General features: G+C 39.6%; 1 protein-coding gene across 1 annotated transcript in view; it reads left to right on the forward strand.

Moving 5' to 3' along the window:
• tead3a (TEA domain family member 3 a) overlaps window positions 1–21,863 on the forward strand; it is a 44,312-nt gene extending 22,449 nt beyond the window's left edge. The window contains exons 3-13 of the mRNA XM_044128792.1: window positions 13,178–13,242; window positions 13,566–13,628; window positions 15,339–15,350; window positions 15,780–15,890; window positions 17,182–17,225; window positions 17,318–17,379; window positions 17,466–17,599; window positions 17,689–17,859; window positions 18,152–18,292; window positions 18,383–18,535; window positions 19,552–21,863. Coding sequence (XP_043984727.1) covers window positions 13,178–13,242; window positions 13,566–13,628; window positions 15,339–15,350; window positions 15,780–15,890; window positions 17,182–17,225; window positions 17,318–17,379; window positions 17,466–17,599; window positions 17,689–17,859; window positions 18,152–18,292; window positions 18,383–18,535; window positions 19,552–19,665 — 1,070 coding nt within the window. The 3' untranslated portion in view covers window positions 19,666–21,863. The remainder of the gene's footprint in view (window positions 1–13,177; window positions 13,243–13,565; window positions 13,629–15,338; window positions 15,351–15,779; window positions 15,891–17,181; window positions 17,226–17,317; window positions 17,380–17,465; window positions 17,600–17,688; window positions 17,860–18,151; window positions 18,293–18,382; window positions 18,536–19,551) is intronic.
• The last annotated feature ends 933 nt before the right edge of the window (window positions 21,864–22,796 follow it).

The following is a 22,796-nucleotide window of genomic DNA, read 5'->3' on the forward strand; positions in this document are numbered from 1 at the left end:
CAAATATTGCATGATTGGTATCAAACTTGGTCATGACATTGATACGTGCCTGCTCCGGTCAAATGTTTTCAAAATTATCTCAAAACAGTTTTCTCTCCAGGTGCTTCAGAGCAAAGTCATGCGCCAGGGTAGCAGACAGATCTCACTGATTCACTTCCATGTATTTCTGAAAAATTTCAGACCTTGGCACACTTTTTTTATCTCATTTAATACTGTGAGTGAGGTAGAGATATGAATGGCGGGACTATGTGAGGCGACAAATAGCCCTCTCATATGCTTCGAATATGTTTTATTACGGTTCTTAACGGAAACAGTTTTTTTTTCTTTTTTTAGTCAAACTGGCTGGCTCAAACAGAGAATTGTCTCCCCCTGGATGTCTCACTCACAGCTGGCAGAGAGGATTATTTACCATGGCAACGGAACCCAGAGCAGGGAGATTTGCTGAGGACTACAAATACGCATCACTGTAGTTGAACTACTAGTTCAGTTAAAACAGAGGCGGACGGAGCTGGCCTTTAGACAAACTTGCTGCTATGGGCTGTATATAACTAATTTAACCCTGTCACTGTTCCACATGGGATGAGTTTGGCCCTTTGAAATGAAGCTTACTGAATATTTCAAAATAAAAGCCCTTGAAAATTTTACATCAGGTCATTGCTTTTTTTGAGTTATATGACTGATTTAATCCAATGACTGTTACACATGGGATGACTTTGACCCTTTCAAATGAAGCTTAACAAAATTTCAAAATAAAAGCCTTGGGAATTTTTACATCATGTAATTGGCTTTATGTGACTGGTTTATCCAAAGCACTCTTACACATTGGATTAGTGTGGGCATTTAATATGAAGCTTACTGCAAATTTCAAAATAAAAGCCTCAAAATGCCCCTCTGGACAGTGCACCACGGAGGCGCAGTGATATCATGCATTATCTGTTTATCTGTTTATCCTAGGTTAGGGAACTGCCTTGCACAGCAAGGCAGTTCATTAGCATTAGCCTTTTAGCTTAAATAAGCTATTACCTATTTTTCTTACATGTATTCATGTTTAGTAAATTACAGAGAACATTCTAATAATATCCCACATGCTACAGAGAGTATTCACGCTAACATTAGCATATTTGCTCATTTTAGCTAATACACTTACTTTATCATACTGAATGGTGCATGTCCAGTTTACTTAACATTATTGTGATTCTATTGATTGTATTGATTACATTGCAGCTTTCTTTAGCATTGATGCAAATTGTTAGCATCAGAACGCTGGGTCCAAACCGACGGGCACACTTTGGCAGGCCCCAGTTAAATTTCTTCAGGAATTTTCTAGTTGGGGCCTTTCATCATAGCATATGCATAAGGCAGTGACTGACTGAACTTTCAGTCACTGCCTCCATGCATTGCATGGCAGCTGTTCATTGTTCTACATTTCCAATAGAATGTTTCTTTGGTGATATTCACCATGGCCACTCGCAAAAGCATCCAAAAGTGGTATCAAAAATTGGGATAGCCATTAATGAGTCATGAATACCATGGCAGGCAATCACTAAGCTCAAATTTTGATATACCAGAGGCAACCTGAAATCAATCATTTATCTTTTATTGCCATCCGTATTATTATGGTTTGTCCACAACTTCTTTCTAAGCGACCCAAAGTTTTTGATTTTGGAAAAATCAGAGTGTGAACCGCTCCGCTAGTGAGAGTCAGAGTGACATTTTGACCCCAAATCATTTTTTAACTTCGCCCTCACGCTCACAAATAGTGCATGATTGGTATCAAACTTGGTCATGACATTGATACGCGTGCCTGCTCCGGTCAAATGTTTTCAAAAATTATCTAGCGCTTACAGTTTTCTCTCCAGGTGCTTCAGAGCAAAGTCATGCGCCAGGGTAGCAGACAGATCTCACTGATTCACTTCCATGTATTTCTGATAAATTTCAGACCTTGGCACACACTTTTTTATCTCATCGCTGTTAATACTGTGAGTGAGGTAGAGATATGAATGGCGGGACTATGTGAGGCGACAAATAGCCCTCTCATATGCTTCAAAGCGGTTTTCGAATATGTATTACGGTTCCCACGGAAACAGTTTTTTGCCATGCTTTTTTAGTCAAACTGGCTGGCTCAAACAGAGAATTGTCTCCCCTGGATGTCTCACTCACAGCTGGCAGAGGATTATTTACCATGGCAGCGGAACCCAGAGCAGGAGAGCTGCTGAGGACTTACAAATCGCATCACTGTAGTTGAACTACTAGTTCAGTTAAAACAGAGGAGGACTGAGCTGGCCATTAGAAAAACTTGCTGCTATGGGCTGTATATAACTAATTTAACCCTGTCACTGTTACACATGGGATGAGTCTAGCCCTTTGAAATGAAGCTTACTGAAAATTTCAAAATAAAAGCCCTTGAAAATTTTTACATCAGGTCATTGCTTGTTTGAGCGTTATATGACTGTTTTAATCCAATGACTGTTACACAGGGGATGACTTTGACCCTGTCAAATGAAGCTTAACAAAAATTTCAATAGAAAAGCCTTGGGAATTTTACATCATGTAATTGCTCTTTTGGCTTTATGTGACTGGTTTATCCAAAGCACTCTTACACATTGGATTAGTGTGGGCATTTAATATGAAGCTTACTGCAAATTTCAAAATAAAAGCCTCAAAATGCCCTCTGGACAGTGCACGGGGCGGTACAGTGATATCATTCTGCATTATCTGTTTATCCGAGGTTAGGGAACTGCCTTGCAGCAAGGCAGTTCATTAACATTAACCTTTTAGCTTAAATAAGCTATTTTCTATTTTTCAGACTTATTAGCCATGTTTAGTATACTTAATGGAGTAAGTAAATGACAGTAAACATTCTAATGATACCCACATGCTACTGAAAGTATTTATGCTTATATTAGCATATTTGCTCATTTAGCTAATACTTGCTTTATCATACTGAATGTTGCATGTCCAGCTTACTTAACATTCTTGTGATTCTCCACATGCTATTGATTACATTGCAGCTTTCTTTAGCATTGATGCAAATTCTTAGCATCAGAACGCTGGGTCCAAACCGACGGGCACACTTTGGCAGGCCCCAGTTAAATTTCTTCAGGAATTTTCTAGTTATAGTAACTTACTCTTCCGTTATCATGCGGCTCGTGCGCTCTTGAGCCCACCCATAAAAGTGGTATCAAAGCGTGCTCGATCCCGGGAGCTATTACTTTTGGTGGGATTTGGAGTTACCATGGCGGCGTAAAAGCAAAAACGACCCCAAAATCACTAACGAGCTCACCAGGTGCAATCTCGTCGTCAAGGGGATGAGGCAACCAGTAAATCTGAAAATACCCTATTTTGAGGATTTTCTGTGTCGTCATAACTTTATGTAGAAACGCCATTCAAACTTCATTTTGTAGATACGTCCGTGATCTCTTTTAAAGTGAAGACAGCACGTCAATATGTATTATGGTTTGTCCACAACTTCTTTCTAAGCGACCCAAAGTTTTGATTTTTGGAAAAATCAGAGTGTGAAGGCAGCTCCGCTAGAGTGAGAGTCAGGCGACATTTTGACCCCAAATCATTTTTAACTCGCCCTCACGCTCACAAATATTGCATGATTGGTATCAAACTTGGTCATGACATTGATCGCGTGCCTGCTCCGGTCAAATGTTTTCAAAAATTATCTAGCGCTTACAGTTTTCTCTCCAGGTGCTTCAGAGCAAAGTCATGCGCCAGGGTAGCAGAAAGATCTCACTGATCCACTTCCATGTATTTCTGAAAAATTTCAGACCTTGGCACACACTTTTTTATCTCATCGCTGTTAATACTGTGAGTGAGGTAGAGATATGAATGGCGGGACTATGTGAGAGACGACAAATAGCCCTCTCATATGCTTCAAGCGGTTTTCGAATATGTATTACGGTTCCCGAGCAGAAACAGTTGTTTGCAATGCTTTTTTAGTCAAACTGGCTGGCTCAAACAGAGAATTGTCTCCCCTGGATGTCTCACTCACAGCTGGCAGAGAGGATTATTTACCATGGCAACGGAACCCAGAGCAGGGAGGCTGCTGGGGACTACAAATACGCATCACTGTAGTTCTTCTAACTAGTAGTTCAGTTAAAACAGAGGAGGACTGAGCTGGCCTTTAGAAAAACTTGCTGCTATGGGCTGTATATAACTCATTTAACCCAGTCACTGTTACACATGGGATGAGTCTAGCCCTTTGAAATGAAGCTTACTGAAAATTTCAAAATAAAAGCCCTTGAAAATTTTTACATCAGGTCATTGCTTTTTTGAGCGTTATATGACTGATTTAATCCAATGACTGTTACACATGGGATGACTTTGACCCTTTCAAATGAAGCTTAACAAAAATTTCAAAATAAAAGCCTTGGCAATTTTTACATCATGTAATTGCTCTTTTTGGCTTTATGTGACTGGTTTATCCAAAGCACTCTTACACATTGGATTAGTGTGGGCATTTAATATGAAGCTTACTGCAAATTTCAAAATAAAAGCCTCAAAATGCCCCTCTGGACAGTGCACACCAGTGATATCATTCTGCATTATCTGTTTATCCCAGGTTGAGGAACTGCCTTGCGCAGCAAGGCAGTTCATTAACTTGATAACCTTTTAGCTTAAATAAGCTATTTTCTATTTTTCAGACTTATTAGCCATGTTTAGTATACTTAATGGAGTAAGTAAATGACAGTAAACATTCTAATGATACCCCACATGCTACTGAAAGTATTTATGCTTACATTAGCATATTTGCTCATTTAGCTAATACACTTACTTTATCATACTGAATGTTGCATGTCAGCTTACTTAACATTCTTGTGATTCTCACATGCTATTGATTACATTGCAGCTTTCTTTAGCATTGATGCTAATTCTTAGCATCACTGGAGTCCAAACGGCACACTTTGGCAGGCCCCAGTTAAATTTCTTCAGGAATTTTCTAGTTCTTAACTTATTCTTCCGTCACCGTGACAAAAGTATCAAAGCGTCGCTATTACTTTTGGTGGGATTTGGAGTTACCATGGCGTAAAAGCGAGCTCACCAGGCTCTTTTAAAGTGAAGACAACACGTCAATATGTATTATGGTTTGTCCACAACTTCTTTCTAAGCGACCCAAAGTTTTGATTTTTGGAAAAATCAGAGTGTGAAAACGCTCCGCTAGAGTGAGAGTCAGAGCGACATTTTGACCCCAAATCATTTTTAACTCGCCCTCACGCTCACAAATATTGCATGATTGGTATCAAACTTGGTCATGACATTGATACGCGTGCCTGCTCCGGTCAAATGTTTTCAAAATTATCTAAGCGCTTACAGTTTTCTCTCCAGGTGCTTCAGAGCAAAGTCATGCGCCAGGGTAGCAGACAGATCTCACTGATTCACTTCCATGTATTTCTGAAAAATTTCAGACCTTGGCACACACTTTTTTATCTCATCGCTGTTAATACTGTGAGTGAGGTAGAGATATGAATGGCGGGACTATGTGAGCGACAAATAGCCCTCTCATATGCTTCAAGCGGTTTTCGAATATGTATTACGGTTCCCGAGCAGGAAACAGTTTTTTACAATGCTTTTTTAGTCAAACTGGCTGGCTCAAACAGAATTGTCTCCCCTGGATGTCTCACTCACAGCTGGCAGAGGATTATTTACCATGGCAACGGAACCCAGAGCAGGGAGAGCTGCTGAGGACTACAAATCGCATCACTGTGATTAGTACTAGTTCAGTTAAAAAAGAGGAGGACTGAGCTGGCCTTTAGAAAAACTTGCTGCTATGGGCTGTATATAACTAATTTAACCCTGTCACTGTTACACATGGGATGAGTTTGGCCCTTTGAAATGAAGCTTACTGAAAATTTCAAAATAAAAGCCCTTGAAAATTTTACATCAGGTCATTGCTTTTTGAGCGTTATATGACTGATTTAATCCAATGACTGTTACACATGGGATGACTTTGACCCTTTCAAATGAAGCTTAACAAAAATTTCAAAATAAAAGCCTTGGGAATTTTACATCATGTAATTGCTCTTTTGGCTTTATGTGACTGGTTTATCCAAAGCACTCTTACACATTGGATTAGTGTGGGCATTTAATATGAAGCTTACTGCAAATTTCAAAATAAAAGCCTCAAAATGCCCCTCTGGACAGTGCACACGCCAGAGTAGTGATATCATTCTGCATTATCTGTTTATCCGAGGTTGGGGAACTGCCTTGCGCAGCAAAGCAGTTCATTAATAACCTTTTAGCTTAAATAAGCTATTTTTCTATTTTTCAGACTTATTAGCCATGTTTAGTATACTTAATGGAGTAAGTAAATGACAGTAAACATTCTAATGATACCCACATGCTACTGAAAGTATTTATGCTTACATTAGCATATTTGCTCATTTAGCTAATACACTTGCTTTATCATACTGAATGTTGCATGTCCAGCTTACTTAACATTCTTGTGATTCTCCACATGCTATTGATTACATTGCAGCTTTCTTTAGCATTGATGCAAATTCTTAGCATCAGAGCAGCTGGGTCCAAACCGGCGGGCACACTTTGGCAGGCCCCAGTTAAATTTCTTCAGGAATTTTCTAGTTGTTGGGGCCTGCCCTATAATCATAAGGAGAGCAGTGACTGACTTGCGAAGCAAGTCAGTCACTACCTCCATACGATACATGTAAACACCTATTGTTCTACACCCAATAGAATGTTTCTTTTATATTTATTTATTATTCTTCCGTTACCGTTAATGCGGCTCGTGCCGCTCGAGCCCACCCACAAAGTGGTATCAAAGCGTCTATTACTTTTGGTGGGATTTGGAGTTACCATGGCGGCGTAAAAGCAACGACCCCAAAATCACTGAGCTCACCAGGTGCATCTCGTCAAGGGGCAGGCAACCAGTAAATCCTGAAAATACCCTATTTTGAGGATTTTCTGTGTCCATTCAAACTTCATTTTGTAGAATCGTCCGTGATCTCTTTTAAAGTGAAGACAGCACGTCAATATGTATTATGGTTTGTCCACAACTTCTTTCTAAGCGACCCAAAGTTTTTGATTTTTGGAAAAATCAGAGTGTGAAACCGCTCCGCTAGAATGAGAGTCAGGCGACATTTTGACCCCAAATCATTTTTTAACTCGCCCTCACGCTCACAAATATTGCATGATTGGTATCAAACTTGGTCATGACATTGATCGCGTGCCTGCTCCGGTCAAATGTTTTCAAAAATTATCTAAGCGCTTACAGTTTTCTCTCCAGGTGCTTCAGAGCAAAGTCATGCGCCAGGGTAGCAGACAGATCTCACTGATTCACTTCCATGTATTTCTGAAAAATTTCAGACCTTGGCACACACTTTTTTATCTCATCGCTGTTAATACTGTGAGTGAGGTAGAGATATGAATAAGCGGGACTATGTGAGGGCGACAAATAGCCCTCTCATATGCTTCAAGCGGTTTTCGAATATGTATTACGGTTCCCGAGCAGGAAACAGTTTTTGCAATGCTTTTTAGTCAAACTGGCTGGCTCAAACAGAGAATTGTCTCCCCTGGATGTCTCACTCACAGCTGGCAGAGGATTATTTACCATGCAGCGGAACCCAGAGCAGGGAGAGCTGCTAAGGACTACAAATCGCATCACTGTAGTTCGAACTACTAGTTCAGTTAAAACAGAGGAGGACTGAGCTGGCCTTTAGAAAAACTTGCTGCTATGGGCTGTATATAACTAATTTAACCCTGTCACTGTTACACATGGGATGAGTCTAGCCCTTTGAAATGAAGCTTACTGAAAATTTCAAAATAAAAGCCCTTGAAAATTTTTTACATCAGGTCATTGCTTTTTGAGCGTTATATGACTGATTTAATCCAATGACTGTTACACATGGGATGACTTTGACCCTTTCAAATGAAGCTTAACAAAATTTCAAAATAAAAGCCTTGGGAATTTTTACATCATGTAATTGCTCTTTTTGGCTTTATGTGACTGGTTTATCCAAAGCACTCTTACACATTGGATTAGTGTGGGCATTTAATATGAAGCTTACTGCAAATTTCAAAATAAAAGCCTCAAAATGCCCCTCTGGACAGTGCACGCCGGGCGAATGCAGTGATATCATTCTGCATTATCTGTTTATCCGAGGTTAGGGAACTGCCTTGGCAGCAAGGCAGTTCATTAACGATAACCTTTTAGCTTAAATAAGCTATTTTCTATTTTCAGACTTATTAGCCATGTTTAGTATACTTAATGGAGAAAGTAAATGACAGTAAACATTCAAATGATACCCCACATGCTACTGAAAGTATTTATGCTTACATTAGCATATTTGCTCATTTTAGCTAATACACTTACTTTATCATACTGAATGTTGCATGTCCAGCTTACTTAACATTCTTGTGATTCTCCACATGCTATTGATTACATTGCAGCTTTCTTTAGCATTGATGCTAATTCTTAGCATCACAACGCTGGGTCAAACCGGCACACTTTGGCAGGCCCCAGTTAAATTTCTTCAGGAATTTTCTAGTATATTTTATTCTTCCGTTACCGTTAATGCGGCTCGTACCGCTGCGAGCCCACCCACAAAAGTGGTATCAAAACGTGCGGCTCGATCCGGTGAGGTGTGCTATTACTTTTGGTGGGATTTGGAGTTACCATGGCGACGTAAAAAGCAAAACGACCCCAAAATCACTAACTTGAGCTCACCAGGTGCATCTCTAAATGCGTCAAGGGGATGAGGCAACCTCTAAATCCTGAAAATACCCTATTTTGAGGATTTTCTGTGTAAATCATAACTTTATGTAAGCATATTCAAACTTCATTTTGTAATCGTCCGTGATCTCTTTTAATGAAGACAGCACGTCAATATGTATTATGGTTTGTCCACAACTTCTTTCTTTTACCCAAAGTTTTTGATTTTTGGAAAAATCAGAGGTGAAGGTCAGCCCGCTAGAGTGAGAGTCAGAGCGACATTTTGACCCCAAATCATTTTTTAACTCGCCTCACGCTCACAAATATTGCATGATTGGTATCAAACTTGGTCATGACATTGATACGCGTGCCTGCTCCGTCAAATGTTTTCAAAATTATCTAGCGCTACAGTTTTCTCTCCAGGTGCTTCAGAGCAAAGTCATGCGCCAGGGTAGCAGACAGATCTCACTGATTCACTTCCATGTATTTCTGAAAAATTTCAGACCTTGGCACACACTTTTTTTATCTCATCGCTGTTAATACTGTGAGTGAGGTAGAGATATGAATGGCGGGACTATGTGAGACGACAAATAGCCCTCTCATATGCTTCAAACGGTTTTCGAATATGTATTACGGTTCCCGAACGGGAAACAGTTTTTTGCAATGCTTTTTTTAGTCAAACTGGCTGGCTCAAACAGAGAATTGTCTCCCCCTGGATGTCTCACTCACAGCTGGCAGAGAGGATTATTTACCATGGCAACGGAACCCAGAGCAGGGAGAGCTGCTGAGGACTACAAATACGCATCACTGTAGTTCGAACTACTAGTTCAGTTAAAACAGAGGAGGACTGAGCTGGCCTTTAGAAAAACTTGCTGCTATGGGCTGTATATAACTCATTTAACCCTGTCACTGTTACACATGGGATGAGTCTAGCCCTTTGAAATGAAGCTTACTGAAAATTTCAAAATAAAAGCCCTTGAAAATTTTTACATCAGGTCATTGCTTTTTTGAGCGTTATATGACTGATTTAATCCAATGACTGTTACACATGGGATGACTTTGACCCTTTCAAATGAAGCTTAACAAAAATTTCAAAATAAAAGCCTTGGGAATTTTTACATCATGTAATTGCTCTTTTTGGCTTTATGTGACTGGTTTATCCAAAGCACTCTTAGACACTGGATTAGTGTGGGCATTTAATATGAAGCTTACTGCAAATTTCAAAATAAAAGCCTCAATATGCCCCTCTGATAGTGCACCGCCGAGGCGGTGCAGTGATATCATTCTGCATTATCTGTTTATCCGAGAGTTAGGAACTGCCTTGCAGCAAGGCAGTTCATTAGCATTAGCCTTTTAGCTTAAATAAGCTATTTTCTATTTTTCAGACTTATTAGCCATGTTTAGTATACTTAATGGAGTAAGTAAATGACAGTAAACATTCTAATGATACCCCACATGCTACTGAAAGTATTTATGCTTACATTAGCATATTTGCTCATTTTAGCTAATACACTTACTTTATCATACTGAATGTTGCATGTCCAGCTTACTTAACATTCTTGTGATTCTCCACATGCTATTGATTACATTGCAGCTTTTTAGCATTGATGCAAATTGTTAGCATCAGAACGCTGGGTCCAAACCGACGGGCACACTTTTGGCAGGCCCCAGTTAAATTTCTTCAGGAATTTTTCTAGTTTTTGCCCATAGCAATGCATAGGAGAGCAGTGACTGACTTGGCAAGTCAGTCACTGCTCCATGCATTGCATGGCAGGCACCTATTGTTCTACACCCAATAGAATGTTTCTTTAATACATTATTTATTATTCCGCTCATGAATGCGCTCGCATCTGCTAGCCCACCCACAAAAGTGGTATCAAACGTGCGGCTCGATCCCGGAGGGAGCTATTACTTTTGGTGGATTTGGAGTTACCATGGCGACGTAAAAGCAAAAAACTAATTCAAAATCACTAACGAGCTCACCAGGTGCATCTCGTCGTCAAGGGGACGAGGCAACCAGTAAATCCTGAAAATACCCTATTTTTGAGGATTTTCTGTGTCGACCTAACTTTAAGTAGAAACGCCAATCAAACTTCAATTTGTAGATACGTCCGTGATCTCTTTTAAAGTGAAGACAGCACGTCAATATGTATTATGGTTTGTCCACAACTTCTGTCTAAGCGACTCCAAAGTTTTTGATTTTTGGAAAAATCAGAGGTGAAGGTCAGCCCGCTAGAGTGAGAGTCAGAGCGACATTTTGACCCCAAATCATTTTTTAACTCGCCTCACGCCACAAATATTGCATGATTGGTATCAAACTTGGTCATGACATTGATACGCTGCCTGCTCCGGTCAAATGTTTTCAAAAATTATCTAGCGCTTACAGTTTTCTCTCCAGGTGCTTCAGAGCAAAGTCATGCGCCAGGGTAGCAGACAGATCTCACTGATTCACTTCCATGTATTTCTGAAAAATTTCAGACCTTGGCACACACTTTTTTATCTCATCGCTGTTAATACTGTGAGTGAGGTAGAGATATGAATGGCGGACTATGTGAGACGACAAATAGCCCTCTCATATGCTTCAAACGGTTTTCGAATATGTATTACGGTTCCCGAACAGGAAACAGTTGTTTGCAATGCTTTTTTTAGTCAAACTGTCTGGCTCAGAGAATTGTCTCCCCCTGGATGTCTCACTCACAGCTGGCAGAGAGGATTATTTACCATGGCAACGGAACCCAGAGCAGGGAGTTGTGAAGATCGAACGGGGGGGGGGTGTTCGTGCGTGCGTTGTGAAGATCGAGAGGTGTTCGTATGCGTGCGTTGTGAAGATCGAGCGGGGTGTTCGTGCGTGCGTTGTGAAGATCGAGCAGAAGTCGGGGTGCGTATGCGCTAGAAGATCGAACGGGGTGTTCGTGCGTAGAAGATCGAGGCAGAAGTGTTCGTATGCGTGCGTTATGAAGATCGAGGGGGTGTTCGCGTGCGCGCGTTATGAAGATCGAGCGAAGTGTTCGTGCGTGCGTTGTGAAGATCGAACGGGGGGGGGGGTGGGGGGGTGTTCGTGCGTGCGTTGTGAAGATCGAACGGGGGGTTGGGTGCGCGCGTTGTGAGGTGGCGCATGACTCAAACCTCGGCATCCGGTGTACGATTTTCAAAATAAAAGCTCCTCCATACTCAATACATAGAACGGACATATTTAATTATTTCTTGCGCGGCCCGGTACCAATTGGTCCGCGGCCCGGTGGTTGGGGACCACTGCTCTAGATGACGGAGCAGGAACAGATGGGCAGTCGGGCCTCGTCAGGTGAGATCATCACTGGCACAAATTCCCAGGAGTAAAATTCTGGAGGTTATTTCTACATCAGCCCTTGTAAAATGAACAGCAGTCCTTTATTTAGTCTACATTGACTTTAAAGACACCATTTCTGTCTGCCAGTAAAGGATCCCTCGGGCTTTCGGTTTTGTTTCTGGGTCTTTGTTTTTATGCCCTATGCTAATCATTTTCAGTTTTGCAATCAACTACTTCAAACTACTGGCCTTATAAGGAGCAGCAGTAGGCAGGAAGGACTTTGTGTCCTTGTGTTTGGGGAATTGGAGTGGTCTGATCTGTCTGTGTCAACCTCTTTTAGAGGGTTTCTGGGGAATTTTATGTTGCTGGTAAGTTAACTGATGTGACTCATCCAGAGTCCCCAAGGGGCTCAGTCACTTCCAAGAAAAGCACATAGTGTTGGTTGCTGATGATGTTGCTACACATATGGGATCAACAGTTACACCTCCACTTAACCTCCATACAGCAGAGTGAGTTGCTCACCACTTTACGATCAGATCATCATGGCTGATTTGTAGCGGGTGAGGCAGAGGAAGAAAATGATGAACAGGCAGTCTGTAGTCACCTGTACAGACATTCATTACTTTTTTTTTTTTTTTCATACATCCTATTTGTCATTTGTTTTGGATCTCTGCCAGAAAGGAAGGCCAAACCAGGCCTATGAAGCTTTTAATGGGGACATTGTGAAGCCACAGATATGTAAAGCCTGCCAGAGATTATAATTGTGTAATGAGTGCTGGGTTGGATCAACAAAAGCCTTTTTGTCGTTTTTTTGTTTTGTTTTCAGAGACGTCTTACACTTAACTAAAGCCATCAGTAAAGTTGCACTTGCTTCTTTTGTAAAACAGTCAAGGGACTAAAACAAAAGGATTCACTTTGTTTAATTTTAGCTTTTGGTTTCAGTGAATATACCTGCTCTGTGAGTCCTTTACTATAAAGAACTTGCAGTGTCGGTTTCTGATGTTGGCGACTTGGGCAACTGCCCAGAGCGGCATCTTGTGAAGGGGGGGGGGAGCTGGCAAATTTGTCCATGGACAGGATAGTGCTGATGTCATCTGTTATCAAACTTGGTGTAGAACTAAGATTGAGTTACTTGTAACTTTATTAAAATGGGACAAATGTACTCGGCTCCCTTTTTGTTGCTTCTTTTAATCACTTGTTCCTCCTCTGGATTCTAGGCCGAAATGAGCTGATAGCTCGCTACATAAAGCTTCGAACTGGGAAGACACGTACTCGCAAACAGGTAAGCACAGATATTTCTGGACAATACGCATATTTCCAGCTGTGTTTGGTAGAACATTACACATGTTTAGTCACACACAAAAATGGATGCCACTGATCTTGGTTGTTTCTAAATTGAAAGCTCCTCCTTTTTGTTTTCATGGGGCTTGGACCCAAAGGTATCTAGTCACATTCAAGTTTTGGCACGTAAGCGGGTACGTGAATACCAGGCGAGCATCAAGGTGGGTTCCCGTGGCATCAACCCTCTTTATCCTCTGTAGTTACATTCCTCCTTCTTTTCTCTGTTTCCTTCCATCCTTTTCCCTTCATCCTGTCTTTCTTCAGGTCTCTAGTCACCTGCAAGTGTTGGCCAAGAGAAAGTCTCGTGAATTTCAGTCTAAGCTGAAGGTACACAGGCGTACTGACTTTGCAGTTCTGGCAGCGTTGTTCTGCATGTCGCTCAAATCTTACTAAACCTATTGTATTGTAATGGAGTTAAAATAAAAAATGCTTGTTGGTTGTTAAAGCTCCAACTGCAGATTGGTCATAGTTCAGACCACAAGGACTGTCACTGGTCAGCTCTTGCAAACCTTCTTCTCTCCTAAGACTGCATGCTGTGAAACTGTGGGATACACCTTTAGATTTGTTAGTAATCAACTAATTTGCATGGCTGCATGTCAAATTAATTCAGGCTCTGTAGCGTTGCTCTGCTGCCTCTGCTCTTGCTTTTAGATGCATGAGAGTAAAACCATAATTTGGACTCGCAGTTAATAATGCAGAAGTGAAGCCATGCGCACATTTAGATACAGTTCTTTTTTTTTTTTTTCTTTGTATCACAAGTATCTTGTTTGCTTGCTGGCTGTAGTTTTGTTATTGTTGCTCATGGGGAAGGAACCCCTTTATTTTGTGGCTTTTCAAGGGTTTAGATTTTTTGCTAAGAGTTTTTGTCTTTGCATGGGAGTTTGCTGGCCTCCTCATTTCGCTCAGGACATCTGGGAGATAATTGCATGAGATTACATTGCTTGGTTAGTTTATCTATGTATATGATAAAGTGCATTCATGCCTGCAAACACAAACACACACACTAGGAAAGACATTGTAAAATTCCTCCCACTGAAGGTTACACTTTGAAGAAAAACCTGATCTCTCTTCCCATTCTTGAGTATATTTTTTCCTTTTCTTTCTTTCCTTTTTTTCCTGTTTGTCCCTTGAGCGTAGTGTTGTCTACCATCATTTTGCACTGACTTCTTCCTTCTTAAAAATTTAATACATTTGTGGATGTAAGCACCCTTTAGAACGGATTAAGAATGGGCATTTATCATATCTTTTATCTGGAAAAAAAGTATTATAAGAATTTATCTTTATGACAAATCCCAATTATTGGAATTTGCTTTGAAAACCCCACAAAATGGCTGTGCTGTTGGGATTTTTATGTTTACTATTTTCTCCATTTTTGATTCCGTAAGAACGTCAATAAGTAACAATAATTTAAAAATGCGATAGAATGCAGTTACAGTTTCCATTGAGGTTGTACATACATACTGTCACTTTTACTGTTGTCCCAATAAATGCCACAAAATATCTTAAAAGTTTAAAAGTCACAAAAGTTTTTCATATCACTCACCCTTGATTTGTTAGTTTTCTTATATGGTAAAAGGTTTTAAATTTAGTGTGTGCTTGAGTTTATTCTTAAACCTTCCAGTGAAATATTTAGACTTCTTCATTTTGTGGTTCATCATTTAGAAGCTATTGGTAAATTATTCCAACCTAATTTCAACAACGTCTTCACTCATTACACACCATGTTAGTCAGACATTTTCAAGTCCAACAAAACAAACACTTCTCATGAAGACTGTCAACACAACTGCCAATACAAACTTTCCTTTACTGCGTTATTATTATTATTACTGCTGAAAGTTTCGACTCGACATAGATTTCCTTTCTGCCACATTTTGGGCTCTTTGGGCATAATGAGTTATTTAAAATCCCAACATTTGTGAGGAGTTCAGAGTAACCCAGAGTGATGACTGCCCCAAAGAGTGTTTGTGTTACCCAACATTTGTCCCCTTCATTTTGAGTGTACTAAATTGAATTTATTACATGTCTCTTTTGCCGTAGGCCATGAACTTGGTAAGTTTTTGGTTACACAACTCCAGTTCTCTGCTTCAGGCTTTTGTTGTGCTGTGTGGTTGGCATTACATTTTTATTACTGCTAGTTCATATTGCAGCTCTACTGCCATACTGAAAAACTCTACTCATTGCTTTTTTTGTTTTTTGTTTTTTTGTTTTAGTGGCTTTAGCTAAGTGCTGGTGATGGTTTAGCTCTTTCAACTTGGTATGCTTCCAGCTTTTGCTTCTTAGCTCTGCTTTGCTGTCTTTCATGTCTTATCCTTTATAGTAACTGCATCTTGCTGACCTTAAGTGAATGTTGGCTGGCCTACTGGATAAGATGATCCTTTAAAAGTTGTCTGCCCTTTATGTTAACCTACATTGAAATTTATGTTTGTTTGTTTTTTTACCATTGTGTATTACTCTGTGTGTGTCTCTTCTTTCATTTAGGATCAGGTATCCAAAGATAAGGCACTCCAGACAGTGGCCAACCTGTCGTCGGCTCAGATTGTGTCAGCGAGTGTAATGAAACCTCAGACTCCCTTCCCTCCACCAGTCAGAGTGAGACACACACTAAGGGTGCTCCAGTTGGCAGGCCCTCATTGACAGTTATTTGTATCGGTTGATTTTAATTGATGGTCACTGAAAATGTTGGATCAGAAAATTCAGGCAGGTATTTTAAAAGAGAATGTACCTTTTTTTTTAAAAAAAAAAGCATTAGGCAGATTCCACCAGAGGGCAGCAGAAGTACTTAGAAGTAACAGACTAACTGTAGTCTATTTAGCTTGTTCTTTCAGCGGATCTCATCCGTCCATCCATTTTCTGTACATTTTTTGTTCCTAGAGGGGTTGGGAGGGTTGATGGTGCCAATCTCTAGCTAACGTTCCGGGCGAGAGGTGGGGCTCACACTGGACAGGTCGCCAGTGTGTCGCAGGGCAACACAGAGACAGACAGGACAAACAACCATTCACACACACACTCACACACACCTAGGGAGAATTTAGAGAGACCAATTAACCTGACAGTCATGTTTTTGGACTGTGGGAGGAAGCCGGAGAACCCGGAGAGAACCCACGCATGCACAGGGAGAACATGCAAACTCTGTGACGAGACCCTGGGCTGGGAATCAAACTCTTGGTGCAAGACAACGGTGCTACCAACTGTGCCACTGTGCAGCCCCCTTTCAGCAGATCTTAAGAAAAGAAAAAAAATCCCACACTTTTAAATGCATCCAGACAAGTTTCTGTCTGTCAATTTGTCCATCCATGTCACAGTTTAGGATTTTATTTTTTCTTATTCGCTAATTTTGGAAATTACAGTATGGAGAAGGATTGATTGATTTATTTATTTTGAATATGTGTGAAAACCCTGGATATTATGAGCAGAAAAAAGTGATGCAGACCAGTACTGATCACAAATGAAGAATTATTCTTTAATACGTAGAAAACAGCTCAGTATCTTTGTTTTTATGAAGTTTTCTAGTGGCACCATCTGAGTCGCTCTGTTATCACAAGTTTAACCAAGATTTCCCCAACAAATTAGTTTGGCTTAAATGAAAGCTGAGCAGATGTGGAGCCTTAATGCTCAGCAGTCAGAGAAAAACAAAACAATTTGAAGCAATGTCTAAATTACTTGATTGGTTTTTAATAACCCTGACGACATGTAGTCAACTTTGGGACATCTCTTGATTCAGTATCTGTCTCAGCAGATCCTGCTGTTCGTAATTGACAATCGACTCCTGATTGGAGCACCCTTAACAAAAACTGGACACGCTCAACTTTTCTTTTTATTTAATGTTCCTGCTGAAATCTAAATGCTCTATGACTTGTTTCCATTCTGTCTTGTTGCTCAGTACTGGCCCGGCCCTGTCCCAGGACAGCCTGGACATTCTCAGGAGTAAGTCTGGCAGGAAAAGTCGGAGCTTCATAATTTTATAAATTTCTTCCTTCCAACTGTTTTTCTTCATTTTCAATTCTTAACATTTATAGCATCAAGCCCTTTGCACAGCCTCCGTACACTACACTACCAGCGCCTGTCCCTCCACCAATCAGTAAGGCTCCATATCCAACCCTTGATTTACCTATTGTATCTACTTCCAGATAAATGTTTCTTTTTTTCTGTGCGATTGCACAACAGGTTATGAGACGTTGCCGCCACCTCGGCCTACAGCGATCGCTGCTCCTGTGTGGCAAGACAGAACCATCGCTTCTGCAAAACTACGTTTACTCGAGTACTCTGCTTTTATGGAGACTCAAAAAGACAGAGAGACGGTACTTTGTGATAACGAAAAAAATGTATGTAGAAGAGAAAAAAAAAAAAGCTGTGTTCTTCTCTCTGACTTTCATGTTTCTTTCTGCAGTATAAACACCTTTTTGTTCACATTGGACCATCAAATCCAGGCTACAGCGACCCGGTTTTGGAGTCTATAGATGTGAGGCAGATTTACGACAAGTTCTCAGAAAAGAAAGGAGGCCTGAAGGAGCTGTACGAAAAGGGGCCTCACAATGCGTTCTTTCTCGTTAAGTTCTGGGTTAGTACATAAAGAGAGTCATTGTTTCTGAGAGTTGAGGGGAAAAAAAAATAAAAAAATCAATGAGAGGCTAATCACACAACATGAGATACCACCAGACAGATAATATTTAAGTAGGATATTTTGGAGCTCTGTCTTTCATGTTATTAATCAAAAACTCAATAAGAAATGTCAACGCAACACTGAGCCACACTTTTTTTCTGATACACAGTGTAATTAATGAGCTTCCGTAGCTATTATTTGTCATCGGGAGCTTCTTTATTTATTTTTTGGCTCGGTGTTCCTGTTCCAGGCGGATCTGAGCGGCGACATCGAGGAGGGCCCTGGCGCATTTTATGGAGTGAGCAGCCAGTACAGTGGGACCGAAAGCATCTCCATCAGTGTTTCCACAAAGGTTTGCTCCTTCGGAAAACAGGTGGTGGAGAAAGTTGAGGTGAGAAAAGCCACTGTTCTGATGTAGGGAAATAACTTGGGGTGGGGTTTCATACACGCTTATATGTTTGTGTGTGGTTTTTTCATGCAGACAGAATTTGCTCTATTAGAGGGAGGAAAGTACATGTTCCGCATCCATCGTTCACCTATGTGTGAATACATGATCAACTTTATCCACAAACTCAAGCATCTGCCAGAGAAATACATGATGAACAGTGTACTTGAGAACTTCACCATCCTGCAGGTATTTTACTAAATCTGCTATAATAGCTAAAAACAAATGACAGAAATATAAACATAAAAGGTGAGAACGGCTCCCAAGCTGGGAACTGCCAACACCATGTGAGTGCACTCAGGCTTGTCAGAAAACGGAGAGCATAGCAGCAGAAGTCTGGAACCTCTTTTAGGGTCTAAAAGACAATAAGCCGGCTTTGTTTAACAAATATTGAAAGACATTTCTACGAGAAGAAAAAGAGGGTGTTTAGCATGTCAAATTTCCTCAGTCACCTTCAACACAATCATGATTTTGATGGCGTATTCAAAGGGTTTCAAGACATCTGCGATGCTACAGACTGTACCAACAAGCTAGTCCCCAAGAAGCCATTAGGACTCAAATTCATTGGCGAAGCTTTTGATGAAACAAGAACATTTGCCTGAGGGGATAGAAGGACTAAAGTGATTAAAGATCTCATAAAGGGAATGACTGCAATTGTCGACCTGCTCTTTATCGTCGTCGAAGTGAGACCAATTTCAAGGCATCATATTGTAAAATCAAATTTCCAAGTTTGATATATACAGTATTTTTTATAACAGAAAGTAATGAATTGTGGTATGAAACGGCATTATATGCCTGGAAAATACATACAGTGATACCTTCCCTTTAAACTGCAGTGATCGAGACTGTAGCATTAAATTTACTTGTAAGAGGAAAATGGCTTGTTTTTATAGAGTTTATATTTAACAAGGTCTAGCTTCAAAACAGATTTCAGTAGTTTCCTAGAACTTGTTAATAATTGTTATGCGATGTTATGCGAAATTTTATTCACTAGAATTCAGTAAGTTTAGTTCAGCAGGTTAAGTGCAAAAACAATTTACTCTCATACCAGAAGCAAAACACACCAACATCACTCCAATTTTCTTCAACCTACTTAAGTTTAATTCATACTTAATGTATTCTCTTAAATTTACTGTTTACCATAAATTATTACTGTTAACCTCCCAAATCCTTACCTTCCTGTTGTCCTTTTGGTCCTTTACCAGGTGGTGTCCAACAGAGAGACCCAGGAGACTCTGCTGTGCATTGCCTTCGTGTTTGAAGTGTCCACAAGCGAACATGGAGCTCAGTACCATGTGTATCGCCTTGTGAATGACTAGCAGCATGTCTGGCGCAAAGACTCATCTGACTTTTGATACAAATGGCTTAAAAACACTATTTCCAGCTCGGCACACAGAGCCCCAACTCCTTTACTCTGAACACACTCTTGTCTTTTAATTTTAAATTTTTTTTTTTTTTTTTATTAGACCAACCGTCACACTTTAGTCATACCTTTTGCTTGTTTGATGTGCACATTTTTCAGGTGGCAAACAGAGCAAACGGCAACATCCCACAACGTGCCAACTGTCATTGCTTTACTTTCCCTTCGTTTTCTGTTTTGTTTGCTTTCTAAGTTAGAAACATGAGTTTATTGACATGGAGTAAAACACTGCAGAAAAGGAAAGAATTGGGGAAAAACGGTCTCTAAACTCCATCCGGGACTTTTTGTTACCTGTTAAAGCATCTTTGATCAGCGGGATTGATGCTGCGGTAAAGCATGTTTTTAACATCGTAGACGAGACTGACGTAAGACGAGTTTAAGCATACGTTTTCTAAACAAATGATTTTAGTGAGTGTTATTGTAACCTGCCACATTGGCGTCTTTTATTGCTTCTGTATCTTTGAAAGGTACAAATTCTGTTACGTGAAAATCATGGACTTGTAATCGATTTGATCAAAGATAGGATGATCTTATTGCAGATAGTCTGCCTTGTCTCAGACAATAATGCACTACATGTAAAGACGTGCATGTCGTATTTATTTTTTAAACACTATAATGTAAGGAGAAAGCAATATTATAGAAGCTTTAGCTTAATTGTTTTCAGTGACGCATACTGCGGGGAGGTAAAACCTTTTGGAAGACTGGCTCCAAATAACAAACGTCAAATTAGTTTCACACTTTTTTATTAATAAAATGTATTTTTATTTTTTAAAGGAAAAAGGTTCATAAACAAAAAGACTGTCTTTACTCTGACTGTGTGGGCTTGCTGGAGTTTTTCTACCTCCACATGAGTTAAAGATAAGAATGTGCTAAGCTGAGGAGCACTGATGTATAGGATGTGTACACTACATTTGTAATGGTACTATGTTTAAGCCAAAACAATAAGATGCGTTTTGTAAGGTATTTCTTTTGTATTTTACCAACACAGTGAGAAAAAATATGATAAAAGATGGATGTATAGGTTGGGTCTTGATGTATGTATGGTACAGATTACATTATTATCACTCTTAAGTGCATTTTTTGGGTAGACTTTTACCTGTCAACACTAACAAACTCCATCTGACACTCTTGTAAAATATCTTTGAAACTGGTACACATGACTTTTCACTCTATTATATATAGATATAGGTATATATCTATATATAAAAACAAGAGGACTGGTTCTGTTTAAAATTTCATTTTTATTGTGGAGTCGACAAAAAGTGCTGCATTTTTACTGTCTTTGCATCATAATTCCTTTATTCAAATCCTCCCAAAGAATAAAATCTGTGCCTCTAAGCTGTACCAGTAAATTCACATGTTGTTTGAGTCAGAGCGAGGAGACAAGTTATCATTTTTAATGGATTTTCAAATAAAAATCTAAAAGTTAAGTTCTTCATTTACTGTATTGTTTTAAACTTGGCAAAAAAAGGGATTTGTGGTTACCTGCTTGGTGTCCAGTTCTATGCAAATGTTTTGCAAACCCGTGTTCATATTACAACCATAACGTTCAATGAATTTTTGAGCAGTTGTATTTGATGTACCAATATTAAGTTTGGCGTATTTGTTAAATTGATAGCAGTTATGTTTATTTTTCAGTTGCAAGAACAGCTGCAAGGTTTTGGGGTTTGTCTTTTGCCGTTGCTAGCATCTTTTTTCCCCAGTGTTTTTCTGGCCAATTTGCCTGTCCCTGTGGAAGAAAAGAATCCCCACAGCATAAAACTGCTGCCGAGATGTTTTTCCATCTACACGGTATACTCGTGGTGATGTGCTTATGTTAGTTTCCTCCCACATTAAGTTCAAAAGGTTTTAGCTTCCTTTCGTCTGAGCGGAGCACCTCCTTCCTCTTCTTCTTGGCTCTAAGTACTTTTATACCTGACCCTCCTCCCTCATTGACTTGCTAAAGGAAACTTCTGAGGACTTCACATTACTGCTGAATTTACTCTTTGAGTTTCACATTTATCGACTACTAACTAATTTGATGATTTCTGAAGGAAGTTGGTTCCACAGGATTTTATTGTTGGGTATCATAAGAGTAAACTGAGTGACACAAATGCACAGCACGTGTATTTATTTATTTTTTCTTTAGGTGAAGCAAGGAATTTTATTTAAAAAAGAAAACATCCTGAGATTTGAATATGTCTAAAAATGATTTAGCCATAGGGAAAATGTCTTTTCCCTAGAAGCATTTATTGCCATCTTAAGTTATAACAGTAGCACAAATGTAAAGTATGGAATCCTTTATATTTTAATTTGCTACAATTACCGGTAATATGACCACAAATGGTGGTATTGAAATTAATACCAGATTACATTTTAAAATGTGCAGCAATTAATGCCACAATCCACACTCAGAATAATGGAAAGTACCTTTCATTAAGCGACTTTTCATAATTGTATTCCCTGGAGAGTGCTGTACTTATTTTTTCTTCTAGGTGGTGCTATAACGTCAGGCTATCTAAGCAGTGAGTTAAATTACACCTGCCTGAAGAAGTTTACTTTCTTTGCATGCATCGTTTTAACCGGTCTCATTTAAAGATTTGCTGCTTTCATTTTTGTTTTCCCCCAGCTTGTCCTTTTATTTGATTATCCAGCACTTTAGTTAGCGTCGCCACTCCTTAAGTTTGAAGAAATTCAAAGTCTTGGCCTGGAAGGTATGAATAATCAGTTATTGGATTATTATTTATTTTTTTTACTGTTATGTTCTGGTCAGGTTGCATGCAGAAAGTACATGCACTAAAAATTGTCAGTGGCTTAGAGGTGTGTTAATCTTGTTCATGTTTGGTGCTAATGTCGCATAAACCAATGATTTTTATTTAAATTTGGCCTTGCATGCTGTTTATTCTGGCATACATTCTATAGGCATCTCAGGATTGCAAATTTTGCTGGACAATAAATTATCATAAACTTATTGTGATAAGCTCTAATGTTGTCCTTTTTGAGACTATTTTCAAGTAATATAATGGTAATGACACAATAATGAAAGAACAC

Source organism: Gambusia affinis, linkage group LG01 (genome assembly GCF_019740435.1).
Source record: "Gambusia affinis linkage group LG01, SWU_Gaff_1.0, whole genome shotgun sequence".
NCBI classification, from domain to species: domain Eukaryota; kingdom Metazoa; phylum Chordata; class Actinopteri; order Cyprinodontiformes; family Poeciliidae; genus Gambusia; species Gambusia affinis.